At 43.5% G+C, this 19,026-nt stretch overlaps 1 protein-coding gene across 1 annotated transcript in view; it reads left to right on the top strand.

Moving 5' to 3' along the window:
- Positions 1-15,077, top strand: part of LOC113023072 (receptor-type tyrosine-protein phosphatase gamma-like) — a 328,780-nt gene extending 313,703 nt beyond the window's left edge. The window contains exon 10 of the mRNA XM_026169152.1: positions 14,743-15,077. Coding sequence (XP_026024937.1) covers positions 14,743-14,817 — 75 coding nt within the window. The 3' untranslated portion in view covers positions 14,818-15,077. The remainder of the gene's footprint in view (positions 1-14,742) is intronic.
- The last annotated feature ends 3,949 nt before the right edge of the window (positions 15,078-19,026 follow it).

Here is a 19,026-nt window from a genome sequence, read left to right as displayed (position 1 = left end):
ATACAAGATGAATGAAGTGGAAAAAAAAGATTGATGGCACAAAAATACATTTTTATATAAAATGGAGGGAAAGAGGGGAATAACAGTGAGCTTACAAAGTGTTTAACAACTTAATGATTTTGCTCTAGGTTTATTTAAGGTTTACTGGCTCACTGACATTAACAGCCAGTGGGTTTCAGTTACACAGCTACATGTTGTTTTTTTGTAGAACAGCACTGAGATGCATGAAAGACTGAATGTGGCTTCTTTTTTGAGGATTTGAGGAAGAATATATAGCACACATCTTTAACTACTTTAAAAAAAATTTAATTGGGTACACAAGTTTGAATTTATTGTATTATTTATAGGTTTAATGGAGGGGAGCCTATTTGCAGTGTTGGGGAGTAACGGAATACATGTATCGCCGTTACGTATTTAAAATACAAAATATGAGTAACTGTATTCCGTTACAGTTACCGTTTAAACAGGTGGTATTTAGAATACAGTTACTTTGTTGAAATAAATGGATTACACTGCGGTACTTTCCTGTTTCATTTTGTCGCGGGTCAGGACTGTTTGGGTTTGTTTGACAGCTACGTTCTGTTGTTCCAGGCGGCAGCGTTACGGTTGCCATGGTTACAGGGCGACGCTCTCTCTCTCTCTCTCTGTGACTGTGTGTTTCCTGGGTGAGAGAGCGCCTTTTCGTTGTTGTTGTTGTTGTTGTTGTTGTGCTAAGCTAACAGGCAGAATGCTACAAGCATAGCTCTAAAGAATGTTGCATCATGGGCAGTGTAGTCCGTGTTGCAGGGAGAATGGACTGCCATACACGTTATGGGTCTGTGAGCGCGAGGAGGGAGAAAAAGGGGAGTGGAAAGGTACGAGTTGTCATCGAGGAAAAACGGGAGCTGGAAGCATGTAAATATAATAATAACCACTTCAGCCAAGAAGAGAGCCTGACGAGCCCAGCTGTAAGTAAGCTATTAAGACTCAACTGTACACCGTGTTCGTGTTTTCCTCCGAAAACAATAAGTTTCGTTGGAGCAGCCTTTCAACGCCTCTCTCTGTCTCTCGCCAGAAAAGTTGACCCACACAACAAGGTAAAGCTATTTTTCGGCTACGAGCCGACAGGGACCCCGCTGTATTAGTCAGAGGTCCCTTTACTACAGTTCGGAGTCGCGGACCTTCAGTAACAGTAATAAATCACACAGCAATAGTACATTCACGTTGTTGTAAAAAGCATAATATATTAAGCAATCCAAAGTATTCAGAATACGTTACTGTCATTGAGTAACGTAACGAATACGTTACAGAATACATTTTGGGGCATGTATTCTGTAATCTGTAATGGAATACATTTTAAAAGTAACCTTCCCAACACTGCCTATTTGATATAAAATCATTCACACCAGTCTAATAACACAACAGATTCTGTATATGTACTGTGTCATAGACTAGCGTCAGCTTAATAATTCGTAGTCACACAATTGTCTTTGTATTTTTTTTTCTTCTTTTTTTTGCCTGTCCCGTTTGGCTCTTTTGCATCAGAATTATTGTCTAAAGACGAAGAAAGAGGCCCAACGGATTTACTTTACCAAATTGACCATCCCAGCCTTGCCGTAATGGTCCATTTGATTCACCTTTTATTGTTTATTTTATTTTCACTTGCTGAATACGGGACAGATTTGACTGGGGGAAAGAAGGGGAGAAAGAAAGAGGGAAAGAGAAACAGCTGAGAAGAGGGACGGGGGAGAAGGGCAAAAGACAAAAACCAACAGAGTGGGCAGAAAAAAATAATGCATATATCAATCACCTGGGTCACCTGTTGAGAAAGAAAAAAGAAAACAAGCAGAAGAGAACAAGAGTAATAGAATAAACAACATCACAATGATATATGGGAATATGACAGTAAATACTAAATATTAAACATTATTGTGCAGCACATAAGATCAACAGAACACAGTGAGCTTTGAGGTAGGAGCCAAAAAGGGTGTAGTTTGTGGGTGTGATCACCCGTGTGTACACCTGTGAGCATGGACGCGCTTGTGTTTGTAAAAGGTTCCTTCATGTAATGATCTGGTAGAGGGGCAGAGGCCCCCAGAACACAAGAGACCAAGGAAGACCAACAGAGGGGCAGCCGCGCCACTGTCCCAGAAAGAGCTGAGGAGAGTCCCAGATGAGGGCTCACTCAGCAGCCGCGGAGCAGAAGCCAAGGGGGGGTTGCAGTGACGCGCCCGTGAGCTCCGCCGGCAGCCAGCTGTGCCTGAGTGACCGAGCCCCAGGCCGAGAGGCCGGGGGCACCCCACCTCCGAAGTGGCCCGAGCGAGCCCCAGGCTCCAGGCCCCGACAAGCAGCCACCAAGGAGTGAGCCGGTGTGTACAATTGTCTTTGTAGAATGAAGGCTCCTCCTCCATTTCACGCCTGCTTAATTAACCTGCATTTTTACTCTGCTAATAATTGCACAGTGTGTTTAATACACAATTCCCTCTGTTTTAGGTCAGTGACAATCTTGCTAACCTGTGCTGCAGACCCTTGTTGCCTCATGTAGACAACCAGGACAAAAGCAAATCTTGCATATCCTGAAAACCTTTTTCTTTTGTTTTCTGTATCTACAGTCTAGGGGTGGGGGAAAAAATCGATACTGTGTAGTATCGTGATATTTTGTTTGCTAATTTTGTTTGCTAATAATGTATCGATACAGGGACAGCAGAGCATGTTGATCAGCTCCTTTTTCTGAGCAGGAATCCTGACATTCCTTCACTGTCCAAATGTGTTTAACTTTTAATTTAAGACATGTTTTATTTTAATTAAGTTTAAAACGTTTTTATTTAATGTAAAATTATATTTTGTTTTAATGTACTTTCAAATTCTTCAGTTGCTGAAGGGGCTGCATAGTTTTCATAAATTGCATAGTTCAGAATAGCTATAATTGTACCAGATGGTTGCATTCAGTTAAGTTGGACTAGACTGTAATACAAACCGTTCAGTTTGTCAACAATAAAACTGACTGAAATGAGAGAAAGACTGAGTGTGAGACTTTATCAATATTCATTTTATCTAATATCAAAGTTTACCTTTATGTACAGAATCTGAATATCGCAAAATATTTAAAAAAAATTGCAATAATATCGTATCGTGCGTTAAGTATTGTGATAATATCGTATCGTGGGATGTATGGTGATTCCCACCTCTACTACAGTCACAGTTCAATAACGCTCTATACTAAGTTACACACTATATAGAACAACTTTATAGGATTATATTTGTTCGCAGATGTAGGCAGCTATCAGCGAATACTTATCAGCTATTTTGAAACAAAAAAAGACTTTTTATCCATAACAGCAAATGAACTGAACAACAGAAAATACAAATGCTATTTATGGTCTCCTCACAACAATGATAAGAAAAATAAACTGGGCCAATTTTGCATGTTTGTTAATACAGAGACACACATGTTAATGTGATCTCTGGTCTCCCACTCAGAGACACAGGTCTCCCCAGTGTCCAGCATTCAGAGGCTACCTGAGGACTCACACAGACATGTAGAGCCAAATACTGTCAATAAGGCCTCTGCAATGTTCTGAAGCCAGTTAAACCTGTCAGGTAGTGATGTCCAGCAGGTGAACATGCAGCTCCATGAACACGCACAGCTGTGGATTCCAGCTGCTTCGTAGTTCTGCAAACTTTGACCCCACAGAGTCGCGCTTTTCAGTTCAATCAGCTGCATTTCGATGTCCTCTGTGTCCAGCCAGTTAATGCGAGACAAATCCAGCTGACAAACCTTTCTGGTTTGATCAGAAAAGAAAACATTGGTCCAAACACCTGAAAGTCCCAAAAAACACATTGTGAATTCTGTCTCGAGTCTACGGATGTATCCGTGGTGCTGATGCTGCGCTGAGCCGACAGCTCCTGAAGCATTTGAAGTGTCAGAATGTGGAAATTTCAACATCGCTTGAAACAGCTGCCAGCTAGCAACGTCCCTCTCAACTTGTGATTTTAGCCAATTACAAGTTGAATCTGGTAGTTGGGTTTGTTAGCTGAGATACCATCATTAGGAAGCGGCACAATTAATGTGTCTATGTGAGCTAATCTGCGATGTGCACTGATGGCCCAGCCATTTATTTTTTAATGCACCTTCTCAGATTAATTCACTGCATGTCGTGACCAGGGCTGGACTGGGACAAAAACACAGCCCGGGCATTTTGACTAGAGACCGGCTGCTGTTGTTTAGCGCGACATCCGCTGGTTTCCTCTTTCTGGCGCAAAGTGGGCGATAAACAAACAAAAGAGAAAAGGAGATCAGCTGATCATTGATCAGTTTTATAATTGAAGTAGCAACAGGAGAGGGAGGGGAGAGAATGAGAGGAGAAGAGGCAGCTGTACAGCAAAGACACAGAATAACTCCAGCTTTGTGTCTTTTTCATTCCAGCTGAAGTCCGGGACAAACTGTTCCTTTTCAGCTCAATACGAAACGCGTAATATTTTCTCTAAATAAGAGGCGATTTTTACGGGATGGTTGGCAACTCTACTAACTAACCTTATGAATAAAATAAACTATCAGTAACATCATAGCACTCTGTATAGAACCCCCGTCATGCTAGCTAGTACGCAGTACGAATTATTGTAACTGACTGTAAAAAGTCAGCACAATGAAAATAAACTCCACCTAAACTTGGTTTATATCTGACCCAGATACACTGCAGGTCATAACTTCTTACCTGAAGTTCAGTTCACCTGACACTCAGACCGCCTCAGGTCTCTGCTCCTCCTGCCTCCCCTTTCTCTCATCCACCTGCTGACATCTGTGGAAGCTCCGCCATAGCCACCACCAAACAGTTGAGTTATTTTTACACATTGGCCAGCATCTGGCCAATCCACCACCTCATTGTCCATGCTGTTACACAACAACAACAACAGAAAAAATCATCGGCCCTTTTGTGTTTTTTTTATTAATCAATAAAACTGTTTTTTAATATCTTACTGCATTTCGCATAATTCCATACTAAAGTTTAAATAAACAACAACACTAAAGCTATTCTGTTATACCTGTATGTAAAAAATACACTGCACCCAAAATATTTCATAGTTCAGGAACACTGATCAATCTAATAAACTTAAACCTACTCCATCCTCCCTATTCTGGTGTTGTAAAGAGTATTTAGCAGAAATATTAAACAACCTAACTAATAGGGTTCCAACTCCCAGCAAAAAAATATAGGGAACCCCCCCACCCTCCACCTCATGATGCTTAATCGACCTAATCAACTTTAATTTGATGCAGTGTGAAAAAAAATGCACAGAAATAAATAATTTTTCAAGAATAATTAAATAGATTCAACATCTTTCTTCAACAGAACTGCAGACTGCACAGATGGTTCCCAAAGGAAGAAGTAGTATAGCTTACTAGGGTATATTAGACTTAACAGTTACTATATACAGTAATGGACTTCTATACATTTTACAAAAGATTAAAACTTTGGGTGTCAGATTCAGATAATTATTTATTAAAAGCTCGACATTTTATATGAGAATAAGAAAGAAAAGTATTTCTTTGTGCCCCCTTTTCCCTGTTCATGCCCTATCAGCCCCCCTGCCTAAACTTTGCTAGATCCGCCCCTGCACAGTTACGTCAGCTGCGTAGATAAAGATCCTGGTGTAGAAAGTAATATTAAATAAGTTCTAACAACAGCTTATCAAGCTTAAACGTGCTGCTGTTGTTCAGCCGCTGGTTTCCTCTTTCTGGAGCAAAATGGGCCAAAAACAAACAAGAGAGACGGACTTGCGACAGAAAAGCCGATCAGCTGATCATTGATCAGTTTCATGATTGAAGTAGCAACGGGAGAGAGCTAAACCTCTCCGCTAAACAGCCACCACAAAGCAACAAAGAAAAACACAGTTCAACAGTCCAATCCCCCGGTCCAGTGGCAGCAAACACAGTTCTGGCGGCCGACCTGCAGGATGGCAAAACAAGCGGGACCTGCTGTGGGTTAGGCAGTGGCGGCAAAACAGTTCAGGTGGCCTACCTCTAACCCCTTGATGGAAACGCAGCAGCTCTGGTGGGCGGCCACGGGTCCGGCAGCAGCAGCGGAACAGTTCTGGTGGCCTGCCACGGGTCCGGTTGGCAGCGCTGCTCCTCCGGTGGCCTGCCCCGGGTCCCGTGATAGCAACAGAATACTTCAGGCGGCCTGCCACGGGTCCGGTGGCGGCGGCGTCGCAACAGCTCCGGCGGCCGGCCACGGGCCTGGTGACGGCGGTGTTGGAACTTCGGCAGGCGGCCATGGGTCCGGTGACGGCAGTGTGACAGCTCCAGCGGCCTGCCACGGGCCCGGTGGCGGCAGCGTCGCGACAGCTCCGGCGGACGGCCACGGGTCCGGTGGCGGCCGTGTGACTGGTGGCGGCCGTGTGACTGGTGGCGGCCGTGTGACAGCTCCGGCGGACGGCCACGGGTCTGGTTGCGGCGGCGTTGCAACAGCTCCGGCGGGCGGTGGAGTAGAATGGCCCATAATCCCAGACATGCTGGACGTGGACGGCGTGGAGGGTGTGGACGTGGATCCTGCACACTGACCCCCTGCTCAGGCTGAGCGGGTCCCTCCGGCACGCCGATCTCCGGATGTGGCTGAGCGGGTCCCTCCGGCACGCCGAGCCGCTCTCTCGATGGTGGGCGCTCCTCCCACATGCCGAGCTCCCGCTCCGGCTCGCTGAGCTCCTCCTCGGGCAGCGCGAGCTCCTCCTGCGGCTCCCGCTTGCCGAGCTCCACCGGCTGCAGCGCGGGCTCCTCCCGCTCGCTGAGCTCCCGCTGGGGCTCGCTGAGCTCCGGCTCCGGCACGGACCCCTCCGGCTCGCCGCGCTCCTCCGGCTCGCCGGGCTCCTCAGCTGGCGGGGCTGGCTCCTCCCGCTCGCCGAGCTCCCGCTCGGGTAGGGCCGGTGCGGGTGGCGACGTAGCAGCCGGTGAAGAAGATGGCTGAGGGGTGACTGCAGGCGGATGAGATGACGGCAGCGCCACAACTGCAGATGGTGAAGCAGCGAGTGGTGTGGAGACCGCTAAATGAGGCGGCGCTAGCTGTACCGTTGGCCGGCTTGCAGCTGCGTCAGCGGTGTCACCATCCACTGTAAACAAAAAAGCAGATGGGGTGAGAAATGAAAAAGTGTCCTTATTACTCACCACAGCCGGCTCTTGAGATGTCTGGGAGGTCGGCTGCGGTGAGGAATGCCGACGGCGCGAACGTCGTTTCTGGGTAGACGTCAGGGCCGGCGTGTCGGGCTGAAGAACTTCAGACTGGCCGGGTGGGGGGGCAGCCTGGATCGGAGAGTGGAGGTGAAGGGTGTTGAGCAGGAAATCCGCCACAATCGGAAAAAGATTGTGCAACTGCTTCTCCACAGCGCACCGTAAAACCTCCGCGTGCGCTTCCAGCCACAGGTCACACAGACGATTTACTTTGTCTGTCACCTCCCTCCTGAACCTCTCCGAAAAGTCCACTGGGTCCATCTGGCAGGATCGTTCTGTCACAGTCTGGCTGGCAGACCGTGGGGAATGTTGGAGAAAGGACCCAAACGCTGGACTTAGTGCAATGAACAGTGCATTTATTTACAGTGGGGGTAAATGTACACCACGCAATAAGTCTCCAGAGTGCTCCCTCAACTCCCGTGACAGTCCATCAGCTTTGGGGCTGAGAAAGTCAGAGAATGTTTTCCCAGAGAAATCAGATGTGCTCTGGATTACCACAAACTTTGTTTAAGAAAACTCGATTTATGATGACCTTTGCACAGCAAAGTCAGATCATATACTTAAAAACGTAAATAAAAGAGCTACTGAAAATAAAAAGTAGAAAGTAGAGTCCAGAGTTGTTGTGCACTAATATTACCTAAGAAATATTATATCCCTCTCACACACGTATTCATACATATGAAAAACTAACCAAACTCACATACGTTAGTATGACATTTTTGACACAGTGTTGGACTTGACATGGCCATACATGTGTACATATACTGTATGTTACATACATATCTAAACAATAGTTCAAAATGCAGTAAACTGCTGGTTGTGAAGCACTTGTATTTATTTAACTCTCTTTCTGCACTGTGAAAGGGGGACTTGAAAAATGTGTCCTCACCTTTGGATAAATTTATTATAAAAATATTGCACATGCCTGCACATCTTTAGTAAATCGTTACAATCATTTTACAGACAGGCAAGAGAGTCCAGACTATCATTAGTATTACAGCAGATCCTTTTGTCACCATGTGAGGATGCTGGGAAGCTTCTCACTCACTAAGGTGAAGTACAAACTCACAACGTCAGATAGGAATATTGTTACGGTTTTGTTATGCTTTTATTATGAAATTCATGAACTACATGAACTACTACTACTACATGAGATGAATTGCACAATGGCAGATAGAGACAAAATACTGTTAATCTGACTATCTGCAGGTTTTACACGTTTACATACACACACAGTTACTGTCCTTCCATTTACAAAGGCAGAGGCGTCACGGTGTCATTATTTTACTGTAGTTTTTTTCCTGTGTAATAATATTCAACGTTGCTGTCAATACATTTTTCAAAAAATGCCTCTCTGTGCAAAATGGGTTTAAAAACATAAACAGCTGTGGGATCCTGTTTGTCCGTGATTTGAACCGTGGGAACAAATCGTGGCAGGATCAGCCTGATGTTATTTGTATACAGCTGTAACTTTTACTGTATAAAGTATAATATAGTATGTAATTAGGACCCTACACCACCGGGCAGAACATGTTCCCTCTAATCCTGAAGGAAAAAGAAGGAACACACATGTAAAGGAAGCACTCAAAACCTGCGGCTATCCTAAATGGGCGTTCTTAAAGTCAGCAAAGAGGCACAGAAAAGAAGATCAGACACCAGCGAGGGAGGATAAGAAGGACAGACGCAACAACATTGTCATCCCCTATGTAGCCGGTGTATCAGAGAAACTCAGGAGAGTTTTCTCCAAGCATGACATCCCGGTGCATTTCAGACCCAGCAACACACTCAGACAGAAACTGGTTCACCCGAAAGACAAAACTCCAAAACACAAACTTAACAATGTGGTGTATGCTGTACAGTGCAGCGAGGAATGCCCAGACCTCTACATTGGAGAGACCAAACAGCCACTTCACAAGCGCATGGCACAACACAGAAGAGCCACCTCCACAGGACAAGACTCAGCAGTCCATCTGCATCTAAAGGACAAAGGTCACTCTTTCGAGGATGCCAATATTCACATTTTGGACAGAGAGGACTGATGGTTACTCACATCCTGGGCCATCTGACCTCAGGAATTCGCATGATAAGGTGGGGCCAGGTTTCACAATGAACTCACCCGAAACTCTGGCTGATTGGGACCCACACCCAGTTTCACACCTTGGCTCAGGCGATTAGAGGATCATCAAGGGGTCCTTTTGTCCCTCTGTGGGGGGAAACTCCCACTAGGTTTATATCTGGGACTCTCCACCATTTGACCTTAGAACTGAAGAAGCTTCTCGGATGAGAGGTGAAACGTCTTCAAGCAACTTAAAGAAGTCCAGACACTTTTCTTTGCAAGCTCCTTTGAATTGTTCATATAGGTTACAAATAACAGGGTTCATAAGCCTTTTTCAGGGTCAAATTCAAGCACTTTTTAAGCACTTTCAAGGTCCCTTTTCAAACTTTTCCAGCACCCCCCGCCAAAAAAAAGAATGCATGTTTCAATTCGCATCACCTTAGTAAGACCATGTGAAAATTACGACAAATCATTCTAGGTTAACTTAAACACCTTCGTTCCCCTTTTCTTAAGACATAGAAAAACGCATCACACAAAAATACTGCAAAAGGAAACGGTCACCCTATATACATCGTGTATAAACTCAAAATGCACATTTTACTTAAAAATTAAGATGTGAAAATGTGAACAAATCAACTTGTTAGAGATATTCTTCTCCTGCTGAACCCCCCCCCCCCCCCCCCCAAAAAAAGAAATAAATAAGTCTTCTCATCAGATATTGATGCTTCTTTCCTGTGTGACAAAAAATAGGAGACAAATGTTTGTTTGTTTTTTAAGTTAATTCCCAATAAAACTAACTGTAAATGTTTAACTACATTGCTGTCTGTATTATTGGTGAAGTCCTAAACGATCACCTTTGAAGTGTTTGTGCTAATAACATCATGCACAGTCAGACAGGCATCGAGAACAGTACTGACTTTGAACAGATCACATAGTTCAATTCAACATATAAGACTTTAAGGATGCACAAGCATCTACTTCAAATCTATTTAATTTATCATCTGTGATATTATTATGTACAATTCCAATGTATTTTGTTCATCTCCCTTAAATAAACAGACAGCCTTAAAGCATGAAATATTCATATACAAATACACATATAAATGTGTGAACTGTCTCAGTGGCTGATTATGCCCCACAGGCCTCAGTGTGAGCTTGAAGACATTTATAATGTTTAAGTAGTTTAATGTGTCGGTGCTGACAATAAACACATTTGGAATGAAAGCCGGGGAGCTTTGGTCACACAGAAACAAGTGGCCATTCTTTGTGACCATATGGATCACTCATATTACCATTATTTCACCCAAAGGCACCAAGTTAATAAGCCAAAAAAAGCTGCAGCAATAAGATAAGATAACCTTTATTAGTCCCACACGTGGGAAATTTGTTTTGTCACAGCAGGAAGTGGACAGTGCAAAACTTATGAAGCAAAAATTAGAATACAATAAGAATAAATACAGTACACAACTGTACAGAATAGAATAAAATAAAATACTATATACAGTAGAATAAAATAGAATAAAATATACAATAAGATAAAAATAGAATACAAATGCTATATACAACTGAGTAAAAATACAACGATGCCAGAAAAGATTATTGCACATGTGTGGATGTGTGTGTTTGATCAATTAAAGTCTTTATTGTGGAGTCTGACAGCAGTGGGGAGGAAAGACCTGCAAAATCTCTCCGTCCCACACCGTGGGTGCCGCAGTCTCCCACTGAAGGAGCTGCTCAGTGCTGTCAGAGTCTCCTGCATGGGGTGGGAGATGTTGTCCAACAGGGATGACAGCTTAGCCACCGTTCTCCTGTCACTCACCACCTCCACTGGGTCCAGAGGGCAGAACAGAGCTGGCCCTGTGGATCAGCCTGTTCAGTCTTTTCCTGTCCCCGGCAGAGATGCTGCCGCCCCAGCAGCCCACACCGTAAAAGATGGCTGAGGCCACCACAGAGTCATAGAAGGTCTTCAGGAGTGGGCCCTTCACGCCAAAAGACCTGAGTCTCTGCAGCAGGTACAGCCTGCTCTGCCCTGTCCAGTAGAGGGCGTCTGAATTATGAGTCATTCCAGTTTATTGTTCAGATGAACACCAAGGTACCTGTAGCTGTCCACAGCCTCAATGTCCATACCTTGGATGTTCAGTGGTTGCAGTGGAGGATGTTTGTGCCTGTGGAAGTCTACCACCAGCTCTTTGGTTTTACTGGCGTTGATCTGGAGGTAGTTCAGCTGGCACCAGTCCACAAAGTCTTGGGTCAGTTCTCTGTACTCCTTGTCGTCCCCTATCAGTGATGAGGCCGACTATTGCAGAGTCATCAGAGAACTTCTGCAGGAAGCACTGGGTGGAGTTGTGGGAGAAGTCTGCAGTGTAGATGGTGAAGAGGAACGGAGCCAGAACCGTTCCCTGTGGGGCCCCCGTACTGCAGACAACCCTGTCTGACACACAGCCCTGACGTCTCACATACTGTGGTCGGTAGGTGAGGTAGTCCAAAATCCAGGTAGTGAGGTGATGGTCCACTCCAGAGTTCTCCAGCTTTTCCTTCAGAACCGAGGGAAGAATAGTGTTGAAGGCACTGGAGAAATCAAAGAACATGATTCTCACAGTGCTCCCAGCGGTCTCCAGGTGAGCGAGGGAACGATGTAGGAGGTGAATGACGGCATCATCCGCTCCAATGCCAGGCTGGTAGGCAAACTGAAGTGGGTCCAGTGATGAGCTTGTTAGGCGCCGAAGCTGAGCCAGGACCAACCGCTCCAGGGTCTTCATCAGGTGGGATGTCAGAGCCACCGGCCTGTAGCTGTTGAGGTCCTTGGGACGTGGAGTCTTTGGCACTGGTACAACACAGGAGGTTTTCCAGAGCCGTGGGACTCTTTCCAACCTCAGGCTCAGGTTGAAGAGGTGCTCCATCACCCCACATAGTTGGTCCGCGCAGGACCTGACGACCCTCGAGCTGATGCCATCTGGACCCGCTGCCTTCTTGCAATTAATCCTCCTCAGTTCCCTCCTAACCTGGGTGGTTGAGAGAGACAGGCTGGAGCCTTGTGTTGAGTGTGTATTGGATGCTGTTGTTGGGGGTGGGGGGGAGTGAGCAGGGTGAATAGAGGAGGTGGGAAGTATCTGAGGTGTCAGAGGTGGAACAGCAGCAGTGGGGGTGGGTGAGTCTGCAGCCGATGTTGGAGACTGCCTCATGGCTGAATGAAATCTGTTGAAGAAATGACTCAGTTCATTTGCCCACCTCACATCCCTCCCAGGCAGAGAGTTCTGATGTTTGTGGCCTACACACACAAATATAAACAGTACTTGGTGACAACTTTACTCTTAGCCTCTAACCCTCTGGTGTCCAGGGTATAATTGGCCGTTTTTGACTACTTTTGATTTGTCCTCTATATTTCACCTTTAAAAACTGTTTATCTTGCCAATCTGTTATTTTCTCATTTTGACAAACTGTATCAGCACAATTTATCTACATTCAGACAAAATTTAAAGTACGAGTAGAAAGTGATCATTTTGACTGTAAAAACCACAAGCATGTTTAATGAATCATTTTCATAACTTGAAATGCAAATAGAAATTGTAACTTTTAAAAAATATATGCACAAGTTTTGCAAACAACAAAGTTATATGATACTATTTACCTAAAAATGCAGCCAAGGCTCACATGTTTTTTATATAACCATTTAAAACTATTTACAGAACAATCAGGTGCTCTGCATCAAAGAAGGCACTTAAATTATTTATGCAACTCCAAAAAATAGTTTGTGTCACTATAACACAGATAAGAACAGCACAGGGATAAACCTGCAGGTCTGACAGCAGGTGTGTCACTCAGCGTTTACACTGCAGTCTGCCTTTGGTGGCTTTAAGGCAGCAACTGTGACGATCACTAGTAGAACTGACACACAAAACAAAACAACGACTACACTACACACTAACTACACAAGACAACACACTAACTTAAGACTCCAAACACGATAAACATCACAAATCTCTCACGTATCAAAACTCTCTCTCTCTCTCTTTCGCTCTCTCTCTTTTGCTCACTCCTAAAACTTCTCCCTCTTCCCAAACAACCAAATGCAACATGTTGCCATATCATTTTTTGATTGGTCGACATGGTACATTTTTCCACCAATAGGGAAGGAGTGTTTTTCTTTTTTCACTCACAAGCAAAGTGTGTTTGCTAGCGCTCTCCTTAGAAAATGCAGTTTTACCGTTTCTTCCCAGAGTAAACGCCACTGTTTTATTCAGAAAAAAAACATCGGTTTTACGTTGCCTATCAACACAATTTAAAAACTGGTATATAGTTTGAAGTTCGCACGTTCAACCCAAGTTGAAATGGAGACTCTGGGTCCGTCGACCCCAAAGGGTTAATCAGAAAGCCTTAAGTTGGCTAGTTATGTATCGGGCTAATGTTTAAAGCTTTCACTTGAGTAAATGAACTCATATTACTGCTAAGTAATGTTAGCTAAGTTCACAGCATATTCCATAATAGTCCTGGCCCCTAGCCCTGCCAGTGTAGCAGAAATGATGAGGATGATGATGCAGCAGCAGCCGTTCTTCTCTGCGTGAGTAGCTTAATGTTGTTCGTGTGTAATTTACGTTGAGTAGGCTAACCACGTTATTACATTAATGCATGTAAGGTGAACTAACAAACATCGTCGTAGTTACATGCAGCTGTCTTCTTGTTTGATGGCAGATGCTCCCTTCACCCTGGCCAAAAAGGCTAAAATGATGAAAGAAAAAGTGGAAAACAGTTAAACATGAGAGGTTTTTGGACCAATTTTGTGTTCTCCATTCTTTAAGCACCGGTTCGAGCACCATTTAAGCACTGGCACCGTTTCAAAAGTACCGGTTTGGTACTGGTATCGGATAAAACCTAAACGATACCCATCCCTAGCTGCCATACTACACACTCAGTGCATTTCAATCCTTTCTCCAGCGAGTTTGATAGCTAGCAAAATAATAATTATAATTTTAAAAAATAGCATGTGTAACGTACACGTACTGGAAAATTATTTACTAGGGCTCACCTATCATGCGACTAGAGAGCGCAAACTCCGCCATTGTCGTTTTCCATCAAACACTCATTAAAACAGCAACCTACAGGTATGTTAGCGCACTCATCCCTGACTGTCCGAGGGAGGGGCGGGGTCACACGTTGAAACAGACGCAAGGCAGCCCAGGCGGGGAAATTTTGCTTTTACATTTTGCGACTCATTTTATTTCTCTATCTGATAAGAAAACTATTCAATCAGATAGTTATTTGTGGTGAATGAAATACAGTTACACTTTCAAGCACTTTTAAGCACCACATCTGAAATTCAAGCACTTTTCAAACCTTGAAAAGACAACATTAAAATTCCAGCATTTTCAAGGATTTCAAGCATCCGTACGAACTACGTACGAAGTCTTATATTGATTTGAATTGAATTCGTTGCTATGCTGCTTTGTTCAATGTGACTTAGCGGGCCAATGTTCGTTGTGTTTTGTAGGAAAACCAGCCTACAAAATGCTGGAATGCGATCCAGACTGGGCCCCTCTATCAACCTGGGTCAGACCGAGTTTAAAGCTGCTACCACAGCCAGATTTGATCGGTTAAGAGAGAGAGCGATATCAAAACAGCCACGAAAAGTCCTGCATATATGTGCCCAAGTGTTGTATTGAAGCAATCAAGTGATGAATAACTGTTTTTCAGTATGTTGTTTTGCAATGGCTTATTTTTGCTGCATTGTTGATTTGTTTTTCACCGAAGCAGCTAATAAAGCATAATGGAATAAAACTTTGCCTCTTTCTTATAAGATTCTATAATAGGCAAGGCAAGGCAAGGCAAGGCAAGTTTATTTGTATAGCACAATTCAACAACAAGGTGATTCAAAGTGCTTTACAGAGACATTAGAAACAAGAACAAATAAAAAGCATGATTTAAAATTGATTAAAACAAGCAAATAAACTAACTAACTAATTAACAAACAAACAAACAAACAACAGTATATAAAATCAAAACAGATAAAATCAGAACAGTAGATAAAATCAGTAGTTAAATGTAAGTTTTGAAATTTAAGCTTAAAGTGTGAACGAAACAATAACAGCAGTTATAAATAAATAAATCACATGGCTGATGATACCATGGTGATCAATAAATATGATCACCAGTTTATTTAATTATTTTTAACCCAACAAAACAAATAAACAAAAACATGATGCTGATGCTACACACACACGAGTCAAGGTGCAGGAAAACTGCTCATGGAAACGCTGCACACTCTCTGTTTCCCTCTCTTTGAGTAGTTCTCAGACAGCTCTTGATCTGATAATGTGTAGCTTGCTCATCAGCTCAGAAGAAAAAAAAAAAAAACTGCAACGCAACATCACACAGTAGTTGCATGCTCTGCCCACAGTGGCAAAGTCTTACACTTTCATATTCAATTCAGCTTCTCCATCATGTACTTTTAGATGTTTCATACAGGGTTCAGCATATTAGTGGTTTTCACAGGTGTGCTCTATATCTCAGCAATGGCTCATAATAAGACAACAGTCTTTCACACAGGTCAAGTGCCTCTATGCACTTCATTAGTTTAAATATTTACCTATATCACTTCACCTCATATGTCATTGTACTGAATTTGAGCAACCACAAGCTTAATGTAGATTACTTTTAACAACTATCCACCTCAATTACGTCTATGGTCTGGCACACAGGCTGTTGTCGATCAGGGCAAGCTAAAGAGTTAACATTTTGTGTCAGCAAAGGGGTGGGGGAAAGCCATTCACCACAGCACATCTTAAGTGCTGCTGATGTGGCTGGCTTTCTCCACACGCTCTTCAAGGCTGGTGTGTTTTCTGAAAACTTCTCTCTCATCTTTATTTAAATACTTTGTGCTGCGTCTACGTCTGTCTCCCTCCGACTCACTCTTGGTTGCTTAGAAACCCATGATAACAACAACAGTCGGTGTCACAGACCACGTGTTCTGCTCCGCACACACTCACACAACAACAACAAAAACGACGACGACGACAACGACAACAACACAAAATAGGCCTATCGTCCAGCACAGTCTGGACCCCGCGGAACCTCTCAACGCCCCACAAAGCGGCGGAGAACTCACCTCTCTCTGCACAAAGTAGCGAGGAACCTCTTACCCCACAAAGCGGTAAGGAACCTCTTGCTGCACACAGTAGCAAGGAACCCGGGTTTCGCTCCACAAAGCAGCGAACTTCTCAACGCCTCACAAAATGGCGGAGACTGCACAACGACATGGTTATAGAGTCGGCCTCTTTAAACTTACTCGGCGTTGCTTAGCGTGTAATATCAGCCTCGAATCCCGCCGATCGTCATTCATCGAGGAGAAAAGACAGGCAGCGAATCCACAGGAACTTCCTGGCTGACGTCAGTCCTTCAGCGTGCCTCTCCTCCCCTCGGTGAATGCCGACTCCAGGGCTCCGGCTCCCGAAGGACCAATTAATGATAGGTTTGTAGCTTGTACCTATCCGCTGGAACGTTGAAGACAATATAATTACACTGCAAAGCAAGACACAAGCAGGCTGGTTTACTCATGCATGAGGGAAATAAGATAAGATAAGATAACCTTTATTAGTCCCACACGTGGGAAATTTGTTTTGTCACAGCAGGAAGTGGACAGTGCAAAAGTTATGACGCAAAAATTAGAATACAATAAGAATAAATACAGTACACAACTGTACAGAATAGAATAAAATAAAATACTATATACAGTAGAATAAAATAAAATAAATATACAATAAGATAAAAATAGAATACAAATACTATATACAACTGAGTAAAAATACAACGATGACAGAAAGGATTATTGCACTTAGTGTTATTGCATATGTATGGATGTGTGTGCTTGATCAGTTAAAGTCTTTATTATGGAGTCTGACAGCAGTGGGGAGGAAAGACCTGCGAAATCTCTCCGTCCCACACCGTGGGTGCCGCAGTCTCCCACTGAAGGAGCTGCTCAGTGCTGTCACAGTCTGCTGCATGGGGTGGGAGATGTTGTCCATCAGAGATGACAGCTTAGCCGCCGTCTGGCTGGGGCCAAGTGTCGTCCCACCACCTAGCCTCCGTCAGACTCTCAGCCAGGCTCCCCATAGCACTACTTTTATTGTGGTTACATGAATATGCATAGGGTCATTAACATATAACATCTTACATAGGTATACATGTGAACAAAGAATACTGTGTGTGTGTGTGTGTGTGTGTGTGTGTGTGTGTGTGTGTGTGTGTGTGTGTGTGTGAGGTCAAGGTGTGACCCTGTGAAGACTCCCCCAAAGCTGGCGCCAGGAGTCTAGCGGTCCATCTGAACAAAAGGCTCTTATACTTAAACAGATATACGTGTGTTTGCTAAACCATATATCAGCAAGAGAAGATACGACCTCTCCTAGGAGGTGTGATCTATGCCAGAACACTCTGTAGAGGGAGTGAACGCACTCCCCCTTCATGCTACTCAGAGCCGTTACAGACCTCCTAGGATGAGACATTCTTTCAATCTACAAATGATTATACACTTCTAAGCATATGTGGGTAAATGTTTCTAAGCATAAATGACAATCAACAATACAAATCTAACATCTATTTATCGATATTGAAATGGATGAATGAAGAACTGATTACTGGGAACACCTTTAGGGATTTGCAGTGTGAAATGTCTGAATGCTCAAACTAAATTTTATCCATTTATTTTACAGTTTCAGAAGATGAATGGATGTGCTGTGACGCATCATCAGTGTTGTATCCTGGCCTCTATTTGTATTCCAGCAGCACTGCACCAGCGACCACCTCTCGTAGTCTATAGCCACCTGGAAGGTCCCTCTGCTGCAGTTTAGATGGCTATTCTTCTAAATGGCTCACTCATGCCAAGCAGTGGCATCTGTTTCAGTCCTTTAGAAGACCCTGGTATTTGGCCAGCTTCCTCTCAAATGCCTCCTCTACGCAGTCTTCTGAGGGAACCGTCTATTCAATCAAGAGTAGCTGTTTTGGGGCTTCTGACAGAATCGTTGCGTAGGAGTGTCAGACTCCAGCTTGTCGGTCTGCTGATTAAAACAGTGTCTCGTCCACACTGTTCTCATTTATCAGTGCAGTTAGCCAAACAATGAAGAACCACTTGCTGCTTAAGAAACAGAGTGAAAATGGACAGTGCAGCCTCAGTTTCTTAATATAAAAGTTGTTGTTGCGCAAAAGTGACCCACCCGCCCAGCCTGAATTTTAATTTAAGTTTCCTTATAAATAAACATAAACTAATGTGAGTGTTTTGACTTCAACCAACTAACCCAGTGGCATAACATTCTGTAGATGGCGCTAAACTTTAAGAACTTATTCCTCAAATCTACCTTCACAAACATTGTTAGATCAGTTTTTGAGAGCTGGGTTCCATGGTGTGGCCTTTATACACGTAGTGTTTTATGTCTACTTTAAGGTAACCTACCTCTTAGTGATGGGATTTCCGGCTCTTTTTAGAGAACCGGCTCTTTCGGCTCCCAAATGGATTTTCAGGTTGTTTTGTTGCTTTAATTAATTACTTATCAACAACAATATAAAATTATGCACAAAAGGAATTAGTAATGTAAAAAAACGTGGTTTTCTTTATGTATGTTTATATCTAACTAGAAAGTGCATTTTCTGAAGAAACTGCAGTGTGAATGCTTGAATCTGAATGTATGCACTGAAATGAATTAATTGCTGAATTTTGAGTTAAAAATATTGAATGAAATTAAAAAAAAAAACAAAAAAAACCCAACCAAATTTAACCTGAAAACAA

Source organism: Astatotilapia calliptera, chromosome 5 (genome assembly GCF_900246225.1).
Source record: "Astatotilapia calliptera chromosome 5, fAstCal1.2, whole genome shotgun sequence".
Taxonomy (NCBI): domain Eukaryota; kingdom Metazoa; phylum Chordata; class Actinopteri; order Cichliformes; family Cichlidae; genus Astatotilapia; species Astatotilapia calliptera.
This window is presented reverse-complemented; position numbering and strand designations above follow the sequence as displayed.